General features: G+C 43.4%; 1 protein-coding gene across 4 annotated transcripts; it reads left to right on the forward strand.

Annotated features, from left to right (window-relative positions):
• Positions 1 to 591: 591 nt before the first annotated feature.
• On the forward strand, positions 592 to 24,385 carry Gnpat (dihydroxyacetone phosphate acyltransferase). 4 transcript variants are annotated; one of them, XM_084582347.1, is made up of 14 exons: positions 592 to 976; positions 2,029 to 2,272; positions 6,508 to 6,684; positions 7,411 to 7,540; positions 8,970 to 9,173; positions 10,001 to 10,152; positions 11,036 to 11,166; positions 13,035 to 13,282; positions 14,882 to 15,208; positions 16,251 to 16,330; positions 17,202 to 17,339; positions 20,919 to 21,127; positions 22,698 to 22,759; positions 24,134 to 24,385. In XM_084582347.1, exons 2-14 carry the CDS (start codon positions 2,072 to 2,074, stop codon positions 24,196 to 24,198), a joined length of 2,124 nt encoding a protein of 707 aa, XP_084438473.1. In that variant the 5' UTR covers positions 592 to 976; positions 2,029 to 2,071; the 3' UTR covers positions 24,199 to 24,385. The 4 variants fall into 4 exon arrangements, with proteins under 4 accessions (XP_084438473.1, XP_084438474.1, XP_084438475.1 ...); XM_084582348.1 differs by having other exon boundaries at positions 592 to 971; XM_084582349.1 differs by having other exon boundaries at positions 592 to 810.
• Positions 24,386 to 24,740: the final 355 nt, after the last annotated feature.

The raw sequence follows: 24,740 nt of genomic DNA on the forward strand, positions 1-24,740 counted from the left end.
CATATCAAAACTCGCCAGTGCGGGAACCACCGCTCCTGGGTTGTGCATGACACTGTTCTCACATGCACATCATTAAATAACCAAATGATTTTCGGATAATGGACATCCAAACATTGCACTGAGACCAAACGTAATGACGGTGTTTGAACCATGGATAGAATCTCTGAATGCGAACTTTTTCATTTTTGCATGTTCGTCCAAGCATTCAAAATGCAAACGTCGGGGAGGCGGAGGGTTGAGCGGCCTGCTAGCGCCGAGATTCGCACCTTTGTCGGTCACTGGGTAACTTTTTTTCATTAACTTAATTTCTTTAATTATGCAAACAAGAAATGCTGACATGTACCAGCATGACAAGGCATGACATATGGATGACAGGTGTCGCAACATTTTCTTGCGCTGTTTCGGTTTCGATTTCGCTCCGTATATTATTGCTTTGTTGTCTGTAGCGGTGTTCTTACCGTAAAGACGAAACATTTCGATTTTCCAATATATACGTAGTCACTGCACGAAGACGAAGGGCTACTAGCTTAATGGTGCCAGCGGACTTTATCAAGCACGCGAAGAAACAAAGCCGAGTCGCGCGTCTAGCGAGTGGCGTGATGGCCGCCGGCCAATCCGGCAGCACCATCATAAAATGTAAACAAAGCAAAAGCAAGACCAACCGCGCCTTCTCTCGCCGGCTGGTGATCATCGGTTCTCCGGCGATGTTTCCTGTGTGATCCCGCAACTCGCTCCTTGGAGCGATAATCCAATCTTTCGAGAGGAGAAAGACGGCCTCTGCAGTGCGATGTCGTCAAAGGCTACGTAAATGTAACTGGTTTCCTCGCTTGCGGCGCGATCGTACGCACGCTTACTTTTAGCAGTTCGATTTTCCTTGGAGAGCCCCGCGGTGGTTGCAGTTTTCGGCGCGATGGTGGCGTGCTTTTCCCGAAGATTCTAGCACCAGTTTGTGGACGTCTGCAGTGAACATTGTGAGGTACTCTTTGTTGTGGTAGCACCTCTTCGTGCTTCGTGTGACACATTTCTACTGGGCTCCGTCAACTGCTCAAAAGCAAGCTCGCTAAGCGTGCCAGATAGATCGGCTTATTTTTTTTTTGCGACGATCCTCTATTTTAATGTCGATTAGCTGTGATTTGCGTTTATATCGCTCTTTTTAGCTCCTTGACATCTCTAGAAATTGCTTTGATGTTATGTTGCTGCTAAGATGGTATGCCTGCATAAAAAAAAGAAATCAAACCCGTGGGTTTGATCATACCTCTTCTTATGTCAGAGATGGACGATATTGCGTGGTATAAAATTTGATAGTCCACTATTCAACCTTCGCTTGAACAAAACTGGTCCCTTCCAGAAATTGGTGAAATCATTTAGGGAAATCGCAAGGAGAATGTCGCCGTACGTGTTGCTCCTGAGGCACTCTTTCATATTTTTAGACCGGCATGACCGTTAGGTATGTCGGAATAGGCAGTTTGATCCTTGGTTGACGTATGGCGGTTTTCAACAGCCATTTCCGTGCTCACTGAAAGCTTGATAGGGTTTTCGTATAAGCTTTCGCATAATTTAAGCATTTCCTGTTATTGTGTGTCTAGTTGGCGCTTAATTTCTCCTGTATTAATTTTCTCTTGGATTGTGATTGTGCGTTTCCTTATAGCTCAAAACTGGACTGAAATCAAATCTGTTCGTTATGGTTACAATCGTCACAGTATATGTATGCGTGGTTTAAGCCCCCTCAATTAAAATTCCCAGTTTGCTAGCTCCCTAGGTTCAGATAAATGAAGCCAAGCTAATAAATCTGCACATAGCATTTCGTCCTCTATCTTTTAAGAGAGGTATGTGGCACGACATTTTGATACAACAGTAAGCGAGCTTTGTAATCAGTGGTTTGACGGAAGCAGTTGAGTGAATATGCCATTAGCTCAAGGCTCTTGGGAAAAATTCGCCTGAAATAAGATACTTCTCACTCGAGCAACCTGTCTACAGCGATGTCTCTGTGTTTCTCATTTTTATTTCATCCTTTGTACTGTCTTTCAGATCTGGTTTCAAAAGCAGGAGTGAGTAGAACCCTATCTTCATCATGAGCAACAGCAGCGGTTGCATCACGCTCAATGGGGAGCGCTTCGACGACATCTTGGCTGACCGGCGCACAGTGGGCGACCTGTCGTGGTGCACACGCGAATGGAACTGCCCCAAGTACCGCTTCTTTGGCAACCGCACACCGCAGCAGGTCAAGCAGGAGGTCCTGGCGAGCGCCCGCGTCCAGAAGGCTATCGCCGAGGTAAAACATCATGTCGTGCCATGGCAATCAAACAAAAGTTTTACTGAATCAAAATTTTTTTTTCGATGTTTTGTTTCTTTTTAGCATGTAATTGTGAGTGCACTGCACTACATATACATGAATCGGGATCTGGTTCAAAGGGTCTTCATGGTTATTTGTTATTATTGCTGTCTGCTCTCCGTAATTTGAAATCAAATAGAACTGAGAAGGTATTCAAATTAGGGGAGGTTTGGATTTAGGGGTGCCTTTTTAACCAGCTTGATGTTTATGGTACCAAATCACCAACTAGAAGTTCAGATAGGAACTTCCATTCTTTTGCATAAATAATATTGATAAATGCATTAGCAATCTGTTGAAAGGCTTTCAGAGTGCCCACTTTTTGCGTGCAGTGGGTGCTAGGGAAAAATGGAGGAAGTGTAAATAATCCGTAACAGCGTCAGTTATTCAATCGAAGTACATCTTTTAATCTTTCAGGCTTTTTTCTTTATTTTCTCGCTCTCCGCCCTGTATCTGGCAGCATTACGCTGGAACATTACGAAGACTTGCATTGCAATCTTGTGGTCTTTAGGCTAGGATTTTCTCCTGCAGAATTAGGCTAACATTGCTTCTCAGTTGTGTGACTGTGATTGAGGTGTGAAATTTTGAATTCGTGGTTGCGCTGATTTTGCAAACTAAGGGTACAGAAGTGGAGAAAGAAAAGTACATGCTACTGATACGCAGACCCATGACCGAGGCATGTTACGTGCGTTGACCTGCCAACATCTGTTGTAGCTACTGCTTGTTGCAGCATAATCGAAAGACTTGCTTTAGTTTCGCATATAGTATCTTCTGAAGGCAAGATTATCTTCCTGCAGCAAAGAAACAATTGCCTCCTTAATTGCCTCTTAGATCGCGCCACTGTCACTCTTCTGGTAGCGCCCGTTTGCCAGCTGGGCGGAATCTTTTGTTATCAGTGAATCAGTGAAGTTGGTTTGTGAGGTGGATTTTTGCTGTGGCTTCATGGCTGTGATGTCATAGTAATGACCGCAAAATATTCATGAGCCATCTGGGGATTGTGCATGTGCTTAAGAGCAGCGTAGCATTTTGTCCCTCATATGCATAACTTGCTCCATTAGTTTCACGTTTTGTTGTAGTTTAAACATGCTGCATGGTTTTTTTTTTCTTATCACATGCATTATCATGTTGAAGCCTTCTTCCATTCTTTGGGGTCTTCTATGTAGGCCAGCCGATTAGTGTTCCATATGTGTGCACACTGTTTGTGTATGCTAGAGAGTGTGTTGCATGAAGTTTCTCTAACACTGTTGCAAAAGGTGGCAAATAGAATGCTGTAGGGCGATCTGCTGTTAATAATGAAATGCCACTTCCTTATTCTTACAGTGTGAAAATAACACTACCTGTATGTGGTTAACTTACTAGCTTGAAATATGCGTGCATAGTTGTAGGCTGATAATCCTGGGTGCACTCTGTGCCTCTTCTCGATCTCTGCCCGCGATTGCAGATAACAGACCCGACTCTAATTTCAGGTTTTGATCATGGCCTGAATGAGAAGTTTACTGCTGTTGTATTTTTTTGTACATTTGTGGTGGCTGCTGTAGTTAATAAATGAGACACACAGCATAAGAGATCTACAGCATTGTCGGACTAACTTGCGAAGCAGTTTCCATGGCTTTTGCTCGTTAGCATATGCTTTTCATCGCTTATGAAACGTGATTTCATTGAAGAAATTAGATTCCTTGCATCTATGGCTCCATTGCTTGACATGTTAATGGGTCACATTACGCTCAGGATTAGGTTGCATGTGTTCCAGGCTACTTGTAGATACGACAGTGAAGTTAATTTTCTTTGCTAATTGCGTGTTCTGTGGACTTTTGATTCCATCTGTACCTTTTACCACCTGGGCTAACATGAACCAAAAAAAAACACCTGGGCAAACATGAAGGTGCCTTCCCTTACACATCCATTGACAGTTTCGCTTTTAGAGCTGGGAAACCTTCTGGAGCTGTTTCCAATAGCTCAGCACCAGGAAAAATGGGAATGAAACTGTCTCATTTTAACTGCTTTGGTTTCCAGGTGATACCTTTCACATTCGCTTGGCATTGTCACCCCATGCACAGCAGGGTTGTACCGAGCATTTTAATGCATCCCTTGTTTTGTTATTGTTCAGCCTCCTGATTTTGCTGAGTGGCTGTCAGTATGTGTGATGGTCAGGAACGCATTCCTGAAATTTTGCTGTGCTTTTGAAAGCTTTTCATGGGGCTTGGTATATCTGATGGATGTCTGCATCCAGCATATACTGGTCTTGTCATTTTATTTTGTTTTGTTTTAATTTTTGTTATTTCAGAAAAGAGTGAGGGATGAGAAGTGGTATGATGACACTGTTCTAGTATCATGGGCTCTAGCGAGGCTGATTTGGCAGAAATCATATCAGATAGATGATTGCATTCAGAAAGATGCTCTCAGAGGTTGTTATGAAACCCTGGATGTGTGAGCTTTAAGCAGGGAGGGCAACTTCGAATGTCAAAATGGGGGCAGACAATGAGAGAGAGATCAGGCAAAAAAGGAGGAGGGAAGAAAATGTTGAAAGTGGCGTGCAGTGTATGTGCTGTTTAGTGCGAAACGACTCCTTGAACCTTGATCTAATTATACGTATAATGGAATCGGCCTTAAAGGGACAGTCTACTGCGATACATAAGTGTAAAAATATTGACATGTTCTTTGACATGTCCCCATATGATGGCAATAGTGAGGGCTGATCGTGTGGTTTTAGCAAGAATTATATTTTAACTGAAGGAAATTGGGCTAGAACCCATGGTTCTACTGTGCTGTGTTTATACTCGGCGGCTATCCAAGTAGTCAGGCTACTTATCCTAAAGTTGATATATTTATGGACAGGATAGAGCGCAATGCATAGTGTCAGTTTTGCTTGAAGAGAAATCAAATGCCTCACTTTTTTTTTCTTCTTTTTTTTGCTGCTAGTCACCTCTTCTTGCACATTTTAAATCTGCTCTCTTCAAATGTTTCTTTTGAGATATCTCATTGCATGTTTTCGAAATGCAGACGGCCACTATTTTGCCAAATGTACTGGCATCAGTGGCATTGCTACCAGCAGGAGCAGTTGCTGGTGGTGATTTTAGATATTACCAGCCTTATTTTACTGCTAGCATGTTTATGACTACCATATGGCTTGCAGCTGTTGTATAACAAAACCTGTGCATGTTGGTTAGTGTTTCCTCGCTATTGCCACTGCATGCCTCTTAGGTGCCGTGGCGGGGCTGCATCCGTGATGTCAGGGTTTGCAGGCGCCTACTGCCATAAGGCAGTGAGATGGCCGTATGAAAAAGAACTTTGATTAAAAAATTTTCTGCTACATTTCCCAGTGCTACTGCTGGGTACCAGTTTTCTGTGCTGAAGAAGAACTGATTGCCATGAAAAAAACATAGTTGTTGAAAGTCGCCACATTGTTCCTGTAATAAATTTAGTAATTTAGAAAGTGAATTTTGATTGACGGGTGGTCGTAAATTTGTCTGCTTTTTCACCATTACAGGGAGCTGCCCAGAGTAAGGGAGCATTATTGCATTCTGTTAGTGAAAACGAGAGCTCAGCATGGGAAAATAGTGGTGGCTCAGCCATTAAGTCAGTATTGTTGATGCTTCTACTGGCCTAATCCAATGCCCGCTCCTGCCCTGTTTGCTGTGTTGCCGGTTCTAGGTCGAAAACTCTGCTGTACGTTTCGAAATCGATACGGTTATCCATTCCTTAAACAAATGTATAGGAAGTTATGGGAATCCAGTTTTTAAATCCACTCATTTGTAGTTTCTCATTAAACTAGTACCAAAGATAATTGTCCTTTCCAGTGCTTTTCTTTCCTTCACTGGTGTTGTTCAAGAGGTCCCAGAGGACTAAGAGAGGTCAGCCTGCATTGGTAGGGTACCATATCCTACTCACAAAGGTCGTCAAAAGAAACTGAACAGTTATGAACAAGAAACGACCAACAAATGAAATGCAGCTGTCATCATGGTGCCATTTTGCAAGTAACTCATATGTCAGAACAGATTTTCGGGTGCTTATCTGGGGTGGGTGTCATTATTTCTTTCAGATGTGATAGATGCAGATTAACACGCAGCTTGTGATGTTTGTATGATTTGGGGTTGTTGTTAAGTCCAGTTCTGGTGAGGTTGACATTTCTTCTTCCCTTTGACTGTGTGCGTGTCCCACTGTGGTGCTGTGTCCTCCAGGTGAGCGCGGAGCAGAAGCGTCCCCAGTCGGAGGTGTCGGAGGAAGCTCGCCAGCTGCTGGAGCAGATGGGTCACAACATGCGCATGGGCAACATCCGCTTCCTGGGCTACCTGTTCAGCAAGTCCTACAAGAGCATGTACAGGGCCATCTACGTCCACTCCGAGGGCATGGAGCAGGTGGGCGTTGTCACGTGGTGTGACGGTCACATTTTGCATCTTGCTGTCATGCTCTCGACTGCTACCAGTTGCTTCCGTGCACTTTATTCCAATTTGAGAATTTGTACTGGTTACTGAAATAAAAATAAGAAATGAATACCGAAATGAGGGTGAAGACAGCCAGGAGAGGAGACAGCCAACTCGTGAAAGAAAGCTGAACCATCTTTCCTTGTTTTTATTTTGCAGTCTTGTCATTTCTTGTTATTCATCTCTTTAAAAGATGTTCTTGATAGCGTCTTTTCAGTCTGACTACTATTTAGTTTCATGGTAATACATCTGCAGAAGAGTTATCTGTCATACTTACTTTCAGCAGCTTTCTATTCTGAATCGTTTAAGTACTCTTCGCAGAAAACCTTTGAGTCAGTAATTTTAGTAATTGCATTTATCGCAGTTGCTTACATTTCTTATAATTTCTGGCCTTAACAAAGCATTTGGTCCACTAAACAATTTGTGTACAAAGCATAACAACGAACACTACGAGGCACTGCAATTTAGTGAGATTAAACAATGCAGCGCTTTGCCTTGAGTTCCTAAATTTTAGAAAGCTTTGTTGATTGTTCTGCTAATTTTTAGGGGATACCTTGAAACCGCCTTGTGTTAGCTCAGAAAATTTTTTTTGCACTAGTTCAAGTTGTGACGGTAGCTGTTGCATGAGTTTGGTTTGGAGACTGGTGGCTTGTCTTGCAGTACCGGAAAGCAGCAGCGGAAAACCCCGTGCTCCTATTGCCTACCCATCGCAGCTACAATGATTTCTTGCTCATGTCTTACGTCTGCTTCTACTACAACGTTCCACTCCCAGTCATCGCAGCCGGCATGGGTAAGTGGGACAGGTTGAAAGTTAGTGCCATTGCAGTAGGGAAGAAATTGCTGGGTAATGAGGCTAGCCGGATGACAAATCAGTCCACTACAATGGTGGCTGGTCATTTACTTGTCATATGATTGCCTCATTTTAGGAGGTTGTAACTTCAACCGCAGCGGGTACAGACTGAAAGAGATGGTTGCAGACTTGTTTGTAATGTGTTTGCTCCCACTGTTATGCTTACCAGCTCGGCTTGTTCGTTTCACAACAGATATATTGAGAGAGGAATACAGATAGTAAAAATGGTTTTGTTCATTAAATATTTTTGTAATTTCAATGTTTTCTAATCATTTTTAATGTCAGTACAGGTTGTTCAATCATATATCAAGGTTGTGAAAGTCAAACCTAGCCTTTTGGTGACCCAGTGTCCGAGCCACGCTGTACATGCTACGATTGCGCAAGCTGGCTTCGGTATTTTTGTAGTACGTTTTTTCTTATCCTCTACGGAAGTTTCAAAAATCTGATTAAAGAAAATAGTGAACAATTAATGCGATTAGTGAGAAACATTTGTAATGGTTTGCGGGGGGCTGCCGATTTACCTGTTTCACTATCCTCCACAAACCAGGCCACTTTCGTGTGTGCTGCGCCTCATATTGGGGTGACTAAAGCGAGCAGATTGCTGCCAGTCAAGTTCGCTGCCAGCTGTCAGCTGCATTGTGTCTCGACGCAGTGACATACCACTGACAGCTCGCCGTGGGAGCTCTTGTTGGCTGCCAGCACATTGATTTTATGCAAGGCCGCATGCTGATGTTGATTCTTTGATGGAATAGCATGCTAACGCAAGTGAACCAGCTGAAAAGTGCTCAATACTGGCGATAGGAAGCGTTATGTCATGATCACTTTAGATGAACAAGAAGTTTGTTCTTCCTGAAAAGTTTGGATGTTCAAAAAGTGAAAATGTGGTGTGGATTGAATATTAAGTATTACCTATAAAGTACTATATCAAGTACTACTAAGTACTGAGTTTCGAATATCCATACACTGCTACATATTAGTCTAAAAACTGGTCTTGTGTAGGGGCATTTTAGATGGCCACTGTTTTAATCAGCTTTCTCACTGACGACGATACTTGTTCATCTTTCTTCATCTAATGTCTTGTGCACACACTTCTATGCATGCACATATGAACGCATGTGTACGCAGACACATATATACCTGTTTTGGATGGTTTACAGGCTGCATAACCTAATTTAATGGGTGTACGGTGTTGTTGACGGCAAATCTACACTGCAGAATATTGTATATAGCAGACAGCCATACATAAACAGTGTACATATTAACCGTTACTGGGGGTGCTTTGTACTGCGTCTGTACTTTTAGACGTGAATTTTCCGCAGTGACGTGTGTCGCCTTGTAATTAGTTTTCAACTTTGAATACTGTGTGTAGACTTCCTGGGCATGCCAGCGGTCACCATGCTGCTTCGGAACGGGGGCGCTTTCTTCATACGGCGCTCCTTCGGAAGCGACCGGCTCTACTGGGAGGTCTTCCGTCAGTATGTCCACTCACTCATCGCCGGCTCAGAGCACGCCCTCGAGTTCTTCGTCGAAGGCACACGAAGCCGGACAGCCAAGTCTCTCTGTCCACGAACTGGTCTGTGCATCACAAGTTGTGCCTATTACGACTGTAGTCTCCATGCCTTTTGTGTTGTTTGTAAAGGATTGCTGGAACACTTTGGACAACGTCGTCTTAGTTTTATTCGTAGAAAAACAATTGATTCTGTAACCCTTCCTGACTAAAAGGACACATTTATTGTGGAGAAGATTGAGGGAAAAAAGGAAAAAAAATGCTTTCCAGCCACTGCAATTCAGACTTGCATGCTCATCTTTGTGACGAGACGGATCAGGTTGCTGCCATTTTGATGCAAATGGTGGCTTGGCTAGTCCAGCCGTGGGGAGTTTGTGCTCTTTTTTAAAACTGTGTCATTAAAGTGTGACATTTGTGACATTGGTCAGATGTGGGGACACCCTTATTTTATTATCCAACTTGCTATAAAGCCTCTTTTTCAGTGTAAGCATCGTCATTGTCTTAAAAACGTGGTGAACCGCTATTACGGACCAAATTTAACTTGTCCTCAGAGTTCTTTCAAGCCTGTATTAAACGGCCTCATTTGTTGAGATTGATGAATTTTTAATTAAAGATTAAATGAGCATCAAACATTTTACCGAAAGACGCAGCTTTTGCGGTTACTTGCAGCCGGTAAATGTTTTTTGTACTTTTCTACATTTTTGTACTTTGTCTACATGGAAGCTTATCTTCCGCAGTCCTGAGCTGGTCTTGGTTATATGCAACATGTGGCAAAAAAAGAGAAAGAAAGCATGGAATGCTTTATTCACGTGCGTGCACTGTATTGGGAAACATTGTGCATAAATGCTGCAAAAATAGAAATCCCCGCTCTTTCTCCGTGCACATTTGTGCAGGTTTGCTGCAGACGACACTGGAGATGTTCTTCACTTCCCGAGTATCTGACATCACCATCATCCCGGTCACCATCACCTACGACCGCACGCTTGAGGAGAAGCTGTATGCCTTTGAGCTGTTGGGTGTACCTAAGCCCAAGGAATCGACATCGGTGGGTTGGGATGACACTGCTAAGCTGTTGGCAGCATGTGCACTGCTAATGTGGCACGCTTTGAAGTCAGATTAAGTTTTATCTCTTTTTGGCACATAGTTTTTTGCACGTTGTAGAAATACAGTTACAATCCCTGTGAGGAACAAGGGGTTGTAAAAATAAAAAAGTGACAGTCGAAGGTGAGAAATGTGCAGAGAGACAGTAAGCGAGCCATTAAAATAACACACTCTTGTGAATCTTTATAATAGTTTGGCCATAAGTTACTCAGGAGCATGAGTGGTAAATAATAATCTGTTGAGTAGTTGAACAGACTGTAACTGCTAATTTTGACAGACAAACTGTGATGCGAAACTGCGTGTCTAAATTTGCAGTCTGCTGGGAGGAATTGTAAGTACAGTCTAACACGGATATTATCACGAATTATTGGCTGTATCAAACTCTCCCTAAGTATTATCAGTGCGCAGATGCATTTCATACTTTATATTCAAGCGGGATTTGACTCGAAAAGGAATATATTGAACTCCCCACTGCCTAGTGGTGTCCACTTAGTACGCACACACATGTACGCATGCGCACATGCATGCACGCACGCACATACACAGAGAAAGAGGGAGGGAGTGTGTGTCGACTAACATTGTGACCACGACAGCGGGAAAAGTGTTTTTGACAGCTTCATTTAAAGACTGTCTGACTAATACATTCTGAAATGAGACTTTTTAAAATATGAAATAAACGATGTCCACAAACAACTACATATTATGTAAAAAAACACCTGTACTAATTAAACATCAGCGCAAATTAACACTAGTCATGCTCAGCTGACTTATGTGGGATCACCAACACGTTTCATGTGCAGTAATTTTTCTTTGCAATCATTGTGCAGGGCCTGGTTAAAGCCCGTGGTATTCTGAGCGACGACTATGGCAACATCTTCATCAAGTTTGGCACCCCGCTGTCAGTGCGACAGTTCTGCAGCCGCTCGGTCGACCGGTCCGTCCACAGTATGCACCCCAGGTGGGTGACCGCAGGTGGCCCTGCCACCCCTGCCTGACCCCTTTGGAGAAAAACAGGAGAGAGTAGGAAGAAAAAATAATAATAAAAAACTAATCCTGTAAAAGCAGAACTGTAAGCACAGCACGCTAGCTTCTGCTTTATTATTATTATTCTTATTATTAATTATTATTTCAATGTTTGCTGTGCATTTAGCGCTGTGCTGAAAACAAACAACCAACCAACCTAATGAGGGGAAAAAGTAAGGGGGGAAATAATTGAAGAAGCACTCTAAAAAGCTTTGTAACCTTAGTTCGTAACTTTGCCGCCCCATTTTGACGATTGTAAATAAACATAATTACAAAAATAATTAATTTTGTAAGGTAGAAAAGTCCTTTTTCGTGGCACAGCGACATGCTGCATAGAACTAATGTATATGAGCACCCGAGATTATGGACCCGTCGCAAATAATTGCTTGACTCTTCGGACCTCATTCGCATTCGTCACGGCATCGTTGCCAGTAGCCAACCCTCCGCATAATATGTATAGCGGAAAGTTATTAATTTAGGCTTCAAGGAAGTCAAAAATCTGATCGTGTAAAAGAAAATTCAAATTAGAAAGCATGTTAGAAGCCGAGGCCCTTTTCACAGTGTGACGCAGTAGCAGTCTTCACAGACAACCCCGCTGCATTTTGAGGACGCTTCACCGCAAAGGATGGGCACACTTTGCTGTGAAGCGTCCTCAAAATGCAGTGGTTTAGCAAAATTGCAGTGGCAGGTTTGCTTTCGCATCTGAACTTTGTCTAAGCCCGCGCATTCGCCTGCGACGTGCTGACGGCAGTACAGCCATCGAATGCTGCTTGCTGCCCATGGTCTGTGTAAACATGGCGTGGCGAGGCTATCAAGATCAGAGTGGGCACAAAACTGCTTGCATCTTCCTTCACCAAAGCAGCAATCGGAAGCTTACATAAAACGATTTTTCTATAAAACTTGATTTTTCGGACGTTTTTGCAATCCCCAGCGAGTCCGAAAAATCACTTGTCGGCTGTGCGCAGGTTGACCTTTGGCTAACATTGTGCATTAGAGGCACTGGAGAACGACTTGTGTGAGTGTAACATGGGCAAGCACGCATTCGTCTGTGCGCTGTTGTAAACACGTACACGCACGCATGCACACACACACACTTGCACATAGACCTCACACCGCGGACTACCACTCCAGCGCATTGCACCTTCTTTTGGATCAGCTTAGACAGTGTTGGGGTTGTAAGTTTTGGCATGCTTTTTGGGAACAGTGAAATCTAAGCAAAAGGAATAAAGCGTGACAGACTGTTTTATCCCATTCGACGGGTAGACGCTATAGAGCACCAGATCGTGCTGGCGAGAAGGAAAGGCTGAAGGAGGAGTGAGGTGCGTTAATCTTCAAAGCTTGTCATTAACGAAGTTTGAGGGGATTTATAATGAGGAGCAGGTTACTTTGCAACCTTTCTATATAGTCCTGCTTATAATGGACATTTTTAGATTCACTTATGGAAGTACATACATTCCAGCTACACATATGTAGCAAGGATACAGCATCCATAGCTCACAAACCGCGTCCACTTCCATGCTGTAGGAAGATGGCAGGGTGCAGTCGCTTACGCGGATACATATTACAACCACAACTATTGGTCAGCAAGGCTGGTAAAGTACTAATAATGCAGTTTTTGAAGGCAGCTGACCTCTGAATGCTCCTTGTAAGTGCTGTGGTTCCTTGCACACCTTAGTGCCTCTTTATTTCTGTCCCCTCCCCCTACTCTCTTTCACGCTACACTAGAGAACCCTGCTTGTCTTTCTATTTCACTCCCTCTCAGTCTGTTGCTAACACAGTGTCCTGCTTGGTTGCATGCTGCAGGTTTGAGACTCACGTGACTGCGGAGGAGGCGGCCACCTGCTCTCGGCTGGCCCACTGGGTGGTGCGCGCCCACCACCGGTCCCTGGCACTTTCGGCCTTCCCCCTCATCTGCCTCTGCTTCCAGGCTCGCGTGGGCCGGCGGCGGCAGCACCATGCCGCGCACCGCGTCCTGGTCCACGATCTGGCCGATGACGTGCTCTGGCTGCGGGAACTTATCCAGCGGTTGGGGGCCCTGGTCCACCTCAAAGGTCTGCGGTGTAGTGGAATGCAGGGGTTGGGGGGGGGGGGGGGGGGGAGGGTGGGGGGGGGTTTTTTTAATGCCTCTTCTGTGTGGTGCAGCTTTTGTCAAAAGTGCGTGGCATATGAGAATCGCACCAACAAGTTGCTAGGCTGTAGTTTGGAACATCTGGGTGGCTTTTAATGGTCTGAATAGCCGTTGGTGCGTGCATTTTGTCGTCTGTATTTTCTTCCGAAAATCATGATTGATTATACTGGCAGTATCGCAGATGCGAAACAAAGCAACTATTTTATTGTAGGAGTCAGCTCGCGCTGGTCAAGAAGTATGTTACGGGTGCGTGCGAGTCTGTTGACCACGGTATCATGTAAATGATGTCATAAGTCAGAGCATCACAGTTTTACAGTAAAAGCCGTTAATCATTAAAATTTTCTGACAATTCAAACTGTACCTTATCGAGCTTGTCTGGTCAAGCTCCATAAAGGTCTGTGTATATAATAGCATATTAATTTAATGTAGTAGAAGTCGCCTTCGAAATATGAGCAGAGGGTAAAGCTGGGTAAAACCACGAAGTAGTAGTGGGTACAAAATGGGCAAAATCAAACTGGTACAGTAGCCAGAGACACCTAATGGTACGAGTGGGGTGCTTCCTCTCTGCTCCACGTTATATTCAGAGATGAGCAAGTAAAACCTTGTTAATTCAACCCGTCTTAATTTGATGTATGAACATTTTAGCTGTCGCCGCGGCCCCGCCAGATGTTTAGGAAAGGCTGTGTCATTGGACGGACATTACATATCTCGCACAGCTTAGGTAATGTGGCAGGCTACATCCAGGAATGGCGCCGTGAAGGATGTCGTAGAGGCCCTCACCATTTTCAAGTGGTTCTACTTTGGTGCTCTTGACAATGTGAATGCATGGTAATGCAAATGGTTGCCATAACTTTTCTTTTTTTTCAAGGTTATTCGATAATTCGAACTTCTTGAAGTTACAATTAATGAACTTTCACCGTATTTATCTATATAGTGATGTCTCTATTTGTCACGTCCATGTTCTTTGTTGCGCATAATCAGGCCCAAAATCATAAATTTTGAAGGCAGCTTTTAATTCCTCTGAGCTTTTAATTAGTCTTGCCTGATGGCAAGGCTCAGACCTCTTTGGGACAAACCCGAAGTTATCTTTTTTTTTTTTTGACAAAGGTTGTGTGTAGACAAACCTCTCTCTCTCTCTCTCTCTCTCTCTCCACACACACACACACACACACACACACACACACACACACACACACACACACACACACACACACACACACACACACGCACGCACGCACGCACGCACGCACGCACGCACGCACGCACACACACACATATATAAGATTGGTGCAATTTGTCACAAACTTTTTTTTTATATTCCAGTTTTGTTTTTTACATTCTGTTGTCAGCCTTGTATTCTAATTTGGCCTTCTATGACTTCCCTTGAGTTAATGTAGGCTTCCTTAAATAACTCTTTGGATTTCGTTGGCATTTGTTGCTTTTCTTTGGATTCGTTTGGCTTGCTTTTGACTTGATTGCGGGTGTCTGGTTTGTATTGAATTGTACTGGATTCCTCATGCAGGAGGAAACAGTAACCAGACCAATCCTCTGAGCTGGCTTCGTCGGGAGGTGCGGCTCCACTCCAACATGTTCCGAGTTACTCCGGAAGGCATGATCGAGCTGGTGCCGGTCAGTGCAAATGCCATGGTTCCTCCGGGAGCCCAAGCCAAGGCCGAAGCTGGTGCCAAGCCGACAGTAGCCCCGCTGCTGCGGATAGGTGCTGACACTGTGCAGATGGCCGTACCGCAGATGATGCTTTATCACTACGGCAACCAGGCGCTGCAAGTGGTGGCGCCTGTGTGCATGGCGGCTCTGGCACTCCTGGCAGCTCCTGGGCCAAGGTCTCAGGGTAGGCGTGCATTCATTCCACTTGTTTGTTGTCACCTAAAAGGGCCTCTGAGGTTATTATTCACAGTGAAATCAGCCTGCCTTGTTGCCTGCTAGTACAATGAAATCTGGATACAAATCTCACGGGATCACAGTTAATGTTCATATCAACCGACCATTTCTGAAGCAGATATTTTTAATACTGCTTGCGCACACGCACTAAAAAAATTGATTGCGATTTCAGTGCACGTAGAAGAACCCCAGGTGGTTGAAATTTCCGGAGCCCTCCGCTGTACGGCGTCTCTGATAGCCTTAGTTGCTTTGTGATGTTAAGCCCCCCCCCCCTTCCCCCCCCCCCCAAAAAAAAAAGAGAAGAAAAAAAAAAGATTGCTACATTAAGCGTTTTCAAAACCACATATTTTTGCAGCACAAGGCAATTATGCTAAAAAAAAAAAAAGAATGGCTTGAATCTTTGTCACGCTTATTGGAGTTGTATTGGCCTACTGGAAAGATGGCCATAGGAATTCGGGTGAGCCGACATATTTGTGAGGTGTCGTACCTGTTTTTAAGATCTCCGACTGCCGGTTCTAATTGTGATTGTACCATTTCACGATTGTTGCTTTTAAGTGGCGTTGCCATGGCAACCTAGTAGGCATATGCACCATGTCCTGGCACTCCCAATTCTAGGAGGCTGCCTATCCTGGATGGGCCTATTGTGCACAATTCATTCCGGCCAAGGAATCATACAAATTCTTATCAGCTGTTATCATATCGTCGAGATTCCGCCATAGCTGCTGAAGTCTAATCAGTCAGTCAATTCATTGTTTGGTTGACTGAACGTAGCTGGCTTGAAGCCTCCATGTCGTAGTGGATAAACAAGAAAATAATATGCCAATTTTAGAAAATTAAATTTTTAGAAATGCTGTGGATAATAAAATTTGGTGTTATGCCTTCCTGTAAATATATCTGCATCTCTTACGCACTGAACGTGATTGTCATCACTTTGGGCGCTCACGTGCACGTGCATAGCAGCAGTTTCTCCTTAATTCTCTGTCTGCTTTCAGGCTATGTTTACGAGAACTTCAAGAAGCTCCAGAGCCTGCTTCAACGAGAGTTTGTTTTTGAACTCGACAAATTGGAGGAGGTAAGCGAAACTATTTGATCCGATATCTCCCTTTGTTGTGGTCAGTGTACCAGCGCTAACCTTTTGTTTTATAAAAAAGATGGGCATCGATACCTTTATAAGGTCACCGCAAGGATATCCTTGGAAGTAGCTTTGTCTATGAATATTGGATATTTTTTATTTTTAGGTGCAAATAAAATGGCTTCAGACTGTTTGTATTTGGCAGGTGCACTTTGGCCAGCCTGTATTCAGTTTTCTGGGAGTAAGAATCGTAAAAAACAAAAAAACAAAACAAACAAACAACAATAACAAAAAAAAACGCAGTGTTACGTTTCTTATGTTCATAACTTAAAAGCATATCATAGCAAGTCACCTATTCAGAAATTTATAGCAGGGTGTATTAATGTGGGTGGCCCTGTTGTGCAGAGCGTGTGATACTCTAGCCATGAGAGTCATGGAATGCATTGATCTGTGTGATTCTCTTCACGTTATTCAGACTCGAAGCAGGCTGATCGTTTCAGTTGGGTGGAAGTAAAACTAAGGGGCCTATTTTGATACACCTGATGTTGACGGCACCAAAGCATCAGTTCGAATAAACCAGCACTTTTAATCAGCTGATTCCAGTTAACGGTGCTACGCAGTACATCTTCATTCTAAACAAAACATAAATGTTTGCATATTTGAACTGCTTTATCCGCTGCGCATTGAGCCTCGCATTTCTAAATTGCAAGGAGTTTTAAATTATTTTTTTTCTTTTACTTCTCAGCGTGTACGTTTTTATGCTTGCTTTCTTTGCCGTTGTTAATAGGCTGGGCATACTTTCCTAGGTGTGCCTGTTAATCATGAAGGGGTTTGCAGCAAGTTTTCCTTCCTCTTCCCAACTCTGGTGCAGAATTTCCGGGAGGCAACCTATGTGCTGCAGAGTCTCAATGTCCTTGCCGTCCTCAGGCTGGAGCCAGCTTCTTCGGAGAGCGTCAACACCTTGCATTTCCTCGCTAGTCACGTGGTACCCTTCCTGGAAGGGCTACGGGTAAGCCTCAAGCAAGTGGCATATGTTAACTTTTCAGAGCTAGCCACTGCAACCATAATGTGCGCTGTTTAACCTGCTTGCTATGGACCTCTGTGTACCGAATTTCTTAATATTTTTAAAATCCTTAACGCTGCCCCCCATTGAAGCGCGTATACTTGAGAACCATATATAACGAAGGTCTTGCAGCACTTAATTTTCATACATAACGAGCCACACAAAAGTTTTGTGTCTTTACAGCTTTTGCTTTTGTAACGTCTCGTCGAATGGCACTGCGCTACTACCATATTTACACAATTATAAGTCGACTCGAATGTAAGTTGAACCCCCAAATCGCACGTCCCGAGAATTAAAAAAAAAAAAAAAACATACTGCGGTGAATGCACTCGACAACGAAAATTTGCTTGGCTGTACAACTCGTCTCCACTTCAAATCACATATTTTGGCGATATACGCGGCAAGCTTGGCCTCCAGCCCTGGATAATACAGCATGTCAACTGTATCCCTTGGAAGCCTCTTCGCTTGGCATCACGGTTGAAAATTTTGTCTCGCTGCCACCGCCACTCCCGCAAAACCCGTTCAGAAGCTTGAAACCTGCGGCCCGCAGTGCAGTTGTTGCTTCAGCATAAATGATAGCCGCCTCCTTGAACGCTGCACGGAACAAGCACCGAATGCTTTTTGGACTGGAGAGCTCGTGACAAAGCATGTAGCCGGTCGTAAAGTCAAAAGTGCAAACGCGCACTGTGCGCGAACTCAATGAATGATCGGTGTTTGCTCTTCTATCAACCATCACACTCCCTGGAAGTGCCGCCATGTCACGTGACCCGACGCGAGTGAAGTGCAAAAAAGGGAGCGTCGCCACGATTCTAACAGCGGCTCTTCCGTAAGCTATCGACACTCCCGAAGCTGCAGTTTGTGCCGCGCAGTAAAAGTTAAAAAAGAAAAATTTGTCCCGAGAAGCACGCACAGTAATGAATGTTGCACTTGGAGCCGCAGAGCAAACATTTGCCGCAGCCTCCCTGGTATGGTTTTTGTCTTGCTCTTATTTACAGTGCAATGCTTTGGTTTCGATTGTAAGTTGACCCCCCAACTTCGGATTTTCGAAATATAAAAAAGGGGTCGACTTAAAATTGTGTAAATACGGTAGTTCATGCTCACAATTGCATTGCGGAACGACCGGACCTAGCAAAGAAGAAACTGTGCCTTTCGCCACCATACAAGCAGTTTTGGTATGCGCCCTGCGAAAGTACCCATTTCAGGCCCGACTCGAGGACCTCTATTAATAAAAAACTACGCCTTTATTAATGCATATACAAATCAGCCTGGCTAAACAAAATTAATATTGTGCATCGATCCCCTGGCTTGTATGCACTGGTGGTGGCTTCCTCGGATGAGTGGTAGGTAGTACGAGAGAAAACTGTCAGTAATCTTGACATTAAACTCCAGGGTTGCTGGCAGTTCGGTTAGCTGCCAGTTTGATAACACACATACGGGGGAAGGCAGGTAAAAGGAAGGAGGGCGGCTCTCGCAGAAAAAAAAAAAAAAAAAAAAGGACAACTTGTTTATCATGTGTAACTGAATTCAATTTTTATACTTATCTACACTACATAATTAACGGTGATTGAATTAAGCACTATTTAGCTGCAAGTCTGTTAGGTCACGCGGAACAGGCAGCCACAGCCACGGCCGTCACCCCACTGCCCCCGGCCGCCGTGCCGGTTATGGCGCCATTTAGGCTTCAGCCACTCTTGCATGGTTTTACCTGATTTCATCTTCTGTCCTCGTTTTGGACGTGCTGAGCCTCGTAACTATGCCACCTTATTGCAGAGGCGTTTCTTTGGCCATCTGCTGAGCGCCAGTCCGCCCAGACGCGGTGGCACATAGTTCGAATTAGCCGTAGCAGAACCGGCTCACGTTTGAATTAGCGGGCTTTTTCGTACACAGACTTCTATGGAGCTTGGCCAAGTGGTGTAGATCGAATTATCTGAAAGTTTGAATGATCGAGGTTCAAATTGGCGATCCATGCCAGCGTGCAGGCCGACTCGCCCCCGACTGCTCTGATCTTGACGACGTGGTGGCACAGCTGACGCTGTGCGTTGACATCGGCACGCCACTGAACGTCATCATAGTACGGCAACGGCAAAGACTGCAAAACAATGTGTTTGCTGGCAATCTGCCAACCGATATCGGCTGACGAAGATCGGTGGCCGTGCTTTTAGCGTAGCAGTCGTGCACTATAGGTATTCAACACGGACTGCAGTGGCGTTTTCACTTGCGTGCTGTCATTTCTGCGGTCGGAGACAAGTAAATGGCGTTGCTCCTCGTATGCTAAGTATGCACAGGAACAGTATAAATCTCAATCACAGCAAGTTTTATGTTGCGCACTTAGCTTTGACCATGCCTGACGTCTGCTGTGATGAGGTATTCGTATATAATTTTCGTTGTCCTCATCTTTCCTGCATTTGCTTAATGAAGCGGACATTATAACGTTACCTAATACGACAGTCTTGCGATATAGTTTGAGCGTTTAGGTACAAGTGCAACTCGAAAGATGACGGAGGCATATGCAGACTGAATTTTGTTAGGGTTAGGGAAGGAGCTGTTCAGACTTTTTGTAAAGAAAGGCTAATCTATGTTTTTACGAAGTGGCATTGTCAAAAGATGCCTTTATACTTCATTCAGCGGTTGCATGTTTGAGATTTAGGGAGTTGAGACCACACATTCTCTCTATAATAAGTATCTTCTGCATTTTAAGGCGGACGAAGGTCTTGAAAACTTTGTTTTTTTCATTTTCAACGTATCATGTTGAAACTTTGCAGACGAGTGCAGAATAGAATGCTGATTTCTGATATGCATTTAGGTTTAAAATATCTCATCAGGAAGGGACTATATACGGCAAAATAATATGTCCATTTCTTAAGGGCTGTCACAGTAATTCCTTATTAAAGAAGACTTATTTTAGTAACATGCATACATTTCAAAAGGTCCACTGCACATGTTATAGCTAAGGAAGTTTATATAATGTTATTTTCTTGATCATAAATAAATACCAAAGTTGGAAAGAAAATTGTGTGGCAGTAAATTAGCTAAAAGTTAGTCTAATTGCTAATATATCAAAATTAGGAAAAAAAAGGAAAGCTTTAGGATGTGCAGTGTGCCTTTTGAAATCTCTGCATTTTCCTAAAAGAGGTCTTTTTCATGAATAATTATCATAATGACCCATAAGGAGTGACCTAATTAGGACAGTTATTTTGCCGTATCTTCTCCTTGAAATGAGATATTTGAGATCTAAATGTATATTTGAAATCACCATTATATTCTGCACTTGCATGGTAACTTTTAGTCACATATCTTGAAGAATAAGAAAGGTATATTTTCAAGAACTAATCTATGAGATTTTGCTCTACCACATGGCGATTTGCATAACTATTCCTTCTATATCGTTGCTAAAGATAAATGCACCCAAAAATTTTTGGTGTCTAAGCATGGCAAAGCAGCACATTTTCAAACAGGTGTGACAGAAAGACGATAGCACTGATGGTGACACTGCTGATGATGAAGGTGCCGTCGCTCGTTGTGCAGGTGGTGTGCGACTTCCTGCGCGAGCAGCCCAGCGACGTGGTGGAAGTGCCCCTGCCGGAGCTAGTGCGGAAGTGCCAGTGTGCGGCGGAGAAGCACCTGCTACAGGACAATGGGGACCTCGGAGGAGACTACCGGATGCTCTCACTCGACCTGCTCAACAACTGCCTCATCTGCCTCTGCAATATGGGTGTGGCACACAAGGAAAAACGGTGCGCAAGAGCTCACTTGTCTCTCTCTGGGGATTTAAAAAGTTCACTAGCGTTGCAAGTTCAGTGTGGGCATTGTGGTACATCCGCAAAAGGCGCATCCCCAGTCCCCACAAGATGGCTTGGAGCACCATCGTGAAGGACTGTGGGGAAGCTGCCTTGCGGGTGTTGGGAAGCTGCAAGGGGGGGTAGGGGGACCTGCCTTACAATCAGCCAAGGATATTACTCATGAAGATGCTACAAGTACATCTGTGTTACTCATGGTTGTGAAAATGAGAGCAACATTGTTGCATAAATAAATTGCTTGGAACCATGATAAAAACTAAGTTTTTTCTGCATTTAAGGGGGGATGAAGATCCTGAAAACTTTTTCTTTATTTTGAACATGTTATTGTTGAAACTTACCGTACAAGTGCAGAATACAATGCCGATTACAATTATGCATTTAGATTTCAAATATCTCAAGGAGAAGATATGGCAAAATAACTATCCTAATTAGGTCATTTCTTACGGTCCATTATAATAATTTCTCATTATAAAAGACCTTTTTTAGGAGCATGCAGACATTTCAAAAGGTGCACTGTACATCCCAAAGTTTTCCTTTTCTCCTTATTTCTGATATATTGGCAATTAGACTAAATTTTAGCTACTTACTGCCACGCTTTCTTTTTTCCAACTTTGGTATTTATCTGTGATCAAGAAAATTACATTATATGAATTTTCTTAGCTCTAGCATGCGCAGTGGACCTTTTGAAATGTGTGCATGTTCTTAAAGGAGGTGTTTTTTAGTGAGGAATTACCATAATGGGGGAGGGGGGGGGGGCTGTAAGAAACAGACATGTTATTTTGTCGTATCATCTCTTTTAATGAGATATTTTAAATCTAAACGCATATTTCAAATTCTGCACTTGCATGCTATTGCATGCTCTATTCTGCACTTGCATGCTAAGTTTCAACAAGCTACGTTTAAAAATAAAAAAAAAGAGTTTTCACGGCTTTTAAACTAACACAGTGTCAAAACATGCATTGTCACAGCAGAGAGATGGCCAGATGTCTACACATTACAAGTTTGTCTTGAAAGAACTGTACTGTATACCTGTATACTGGAGCACATACTTATTGTATGCTGCTTACTTCATAGATAGCAATGAAATTAAAATTATTTCTGCAGCATTACATAAAATTTTGGCAACAGCCGTGTGTTATGACACTGTTTGCTTTGTTGGCAACCAAGAAGGAAATGCTCAGATAGGTTTTATGCGCACAAAAAGACAAGGGACAAGGGAGAAGGAAATGGTTTCTCTCACTCCTTTTGTATTGAACCAGAAAAACAAAAACAAAGCACCTGTTTACCCACTCAGTGGCCACGGTGACTGTGACTGGAAGAGATTGGTAAGAACAAGCTATATGCTGAATGTGAGCTCAGGTTTCACAGGTTCGAAGAGGGCTGCACGCGTCTTCCTGTCTGTCCAGCCTTTTGAGTTTTCTTTTTATGACACGGACTTATATGTGTCCTTTAGCATTCTTATAAATGTGAGAGTGTTCTTATGGGGCTCTTTTTTCTTGTTCTGCAGGGATGGTGCAGTCATCCTAGTCCCTGATGCCAATAGCATTGCCAAGGTTCAGGAGAACATCGGTGAGTGAAAGCATTGTGCTAGGCATGGCTGCTGGTGCCTTACTTACGACTGCCTCAGATATCACATTATAAATACACAGGGGCGACTGCTGCTGAGATCGAATTTTTGACTTGGAGATGTGCTGTTAACTTGAATAGATGGCATGTGGGGTTCAGAATTAGCACGTGGGCGTGAGAAGGAATTAGTGCTAGTTGCAGGCTTCTCATGATAATTCATTTTTGTCTGTATGCAGCTTTCGTTACAGATTTATGTGCTATAATATCAAATATTTTATGCTTCATGCTCTGATCAAAGAACCTGATGACTTTATCGGAAGTGCAGCTTTTTATTTATTCCTCTTACTTATGGAAGTTTAATGCCAAAGGCTGTCGCCTAATAATGCTTCGTCTTTACTAGAATGTAGATGAAATAATAATGCAGTAAAGGCTTGTTAATTTGACTACCATTAATTTGGAAATCCTGTTGATGCGATCTGCTAGCACAGCATTGGCCAATATGCGTCAGTGCACATCCCTTGCTGCACCCGAGTATGCTTGTATTACATCTCTCAATCGCTTAGACTTTACTCAGGCAAAAAAAAAAAAAAAAAGCTTATGATGGCCCCAGGGCTCTTTCATCATTTGCTAAAACTCGAGTGTACGTGTGCTTTCATTGTCGAAAGACAGGGGCTGTTCTTTTTCTGCAATGGCTCATGGCGGTTGGTTTTTTAGTCTCCTTCTTTCCAACCTGGTGGATGCTCATGAAAGACCTAAGCGCTTCATGAATGATGTTGAAAATCAGCAATTATTGATAAACTCGGACGTTGATGACCAGTGAAACAAGATTTCAGTTACTGCAGCAGTTTTACTAGGAATGAAAGAAACCGCGACCTGCAGTTGGCTGAGAAGCCAGCAAAAAAATAAAAAGACATCAAGATACTGCTGCGCATTGACCTGTGTTACTGCCAGAAACATGTCCTCTATTTCCTGCCATTTGTTTTAAATACCAGTACTATTGCGCGTCTAGCATAAAATCCCTATTTTCCAAATCAAGAAAAAAGAACCTTGCACTCGGGCAGCAGGGCCTCTCGAAAAGCACGGTACTCAAAAGTGCGACTACCTGAGACTGGCTGAAAGAGTGTGACTTGTCCCTAAACTGTCTCATGTTGTTACTGCAAACCATTTCATGCTGTCACCTGCATTCAGCTTCTGAGCCATCATGCTCTTGGCGCATGATGGCCTGAGTCGCCTATGTGCCATAAAACTCAACACAACAGAACACAACCTGCATTCAGCAACAATGCCTAACCACTCAGCAGTGTTGCCTAACCATTGCATATAGTGCATGTAGGAGCGGTTTTGAAAGCGAGTGGCTGTACTTGCTCTGTCTTGCAGATGTTTTCCTCTCTGCTGCCTCGAGGCCACCAAGGAACGCGGAGCTATGCCAATCCAAGCTGTAGTCGACAGAAGCCACAAGTTATTTATTTCCTTTCTGTAGAGAGAGGGGACATTGTGATATAACACCTAGCTGTCATACTTTTACAGTGGCTGGCGGGGTATAGCTCAGTTAAGTTTGAAAAGTCACAAAGTGTTCTTTTATTTGCTTCCTCGAGCAGAGCAGTGTTTTCCTTCGAGCAGAGCAGCGTTTTAAGGAAAAAAAAGCTTCATTGCACATAATTTTACTCCTCATTTGTTCTTTATTTCTAGTTTTCGTGCAATAAGCTGCCGACTGTACCACTATATGCGCTTTGGTTAAGTTTGTCTCCTTTTGCAATAACGTCGAAAAAGGACGTTGAGTGATCGTAGGCTTTTTGCTTGATCACCTTGTTTTGTTTCAGTGGCATTTAGTGGTGTGTTGTAGCTACACTGTTATGACATGATGCTTTTGACTGTCGAAGAGCTGCTGCGTTTAAAGCTGCTCACCTTGACTAAACAGTTACCTGTGCCTATTCTTTATCAAGGCCGTTTGAAATTTATATGTCCTCTTTTCTGTATGACAGTG

Source organism: Amblyomma maculatum, chromosome 10 (assembly GCF_055883805.1).
Source record: "Amblyomma maculatum isolate TAMU_Amacu chromosome 10, ASM5588380v1, whole genome shotgun sequence".
In the NCBI taxonomy this organism is placed as follows: domain Eukaryota; kingdom Metazoa; phylum Arthropoda; class Arachnida; order Ixodida; family Ixodidae; genus Amblyomma; species Amblyomma maculatum.

Excerpts from the sequence above, each read along its gene's own strand:
- Gnpat (XM_084582347.1), top strand. The coding sequence starts at position 2,072 with ATGAGCAACAGCAGCGGTTGCATCACGCTCAATGGGGAGCGCTTCGAC. Across the intron at positions 2,273-6,507 it reads TCCAGAAGGCTATCGCCGAG|GTGAGCGCGGAGCAGAAGCG; the intron begins GTAAAACATCAT and ends TGTGTCCTCCAG. Across the intron at positions 22,760-24,133 it reads CAAGGTTCAGGAGAACATCG|ATGTTTTCCTCTCTGCTGCC; the intron begins GTGAGTGAAAGC and ends TCTGTCTTGCAG.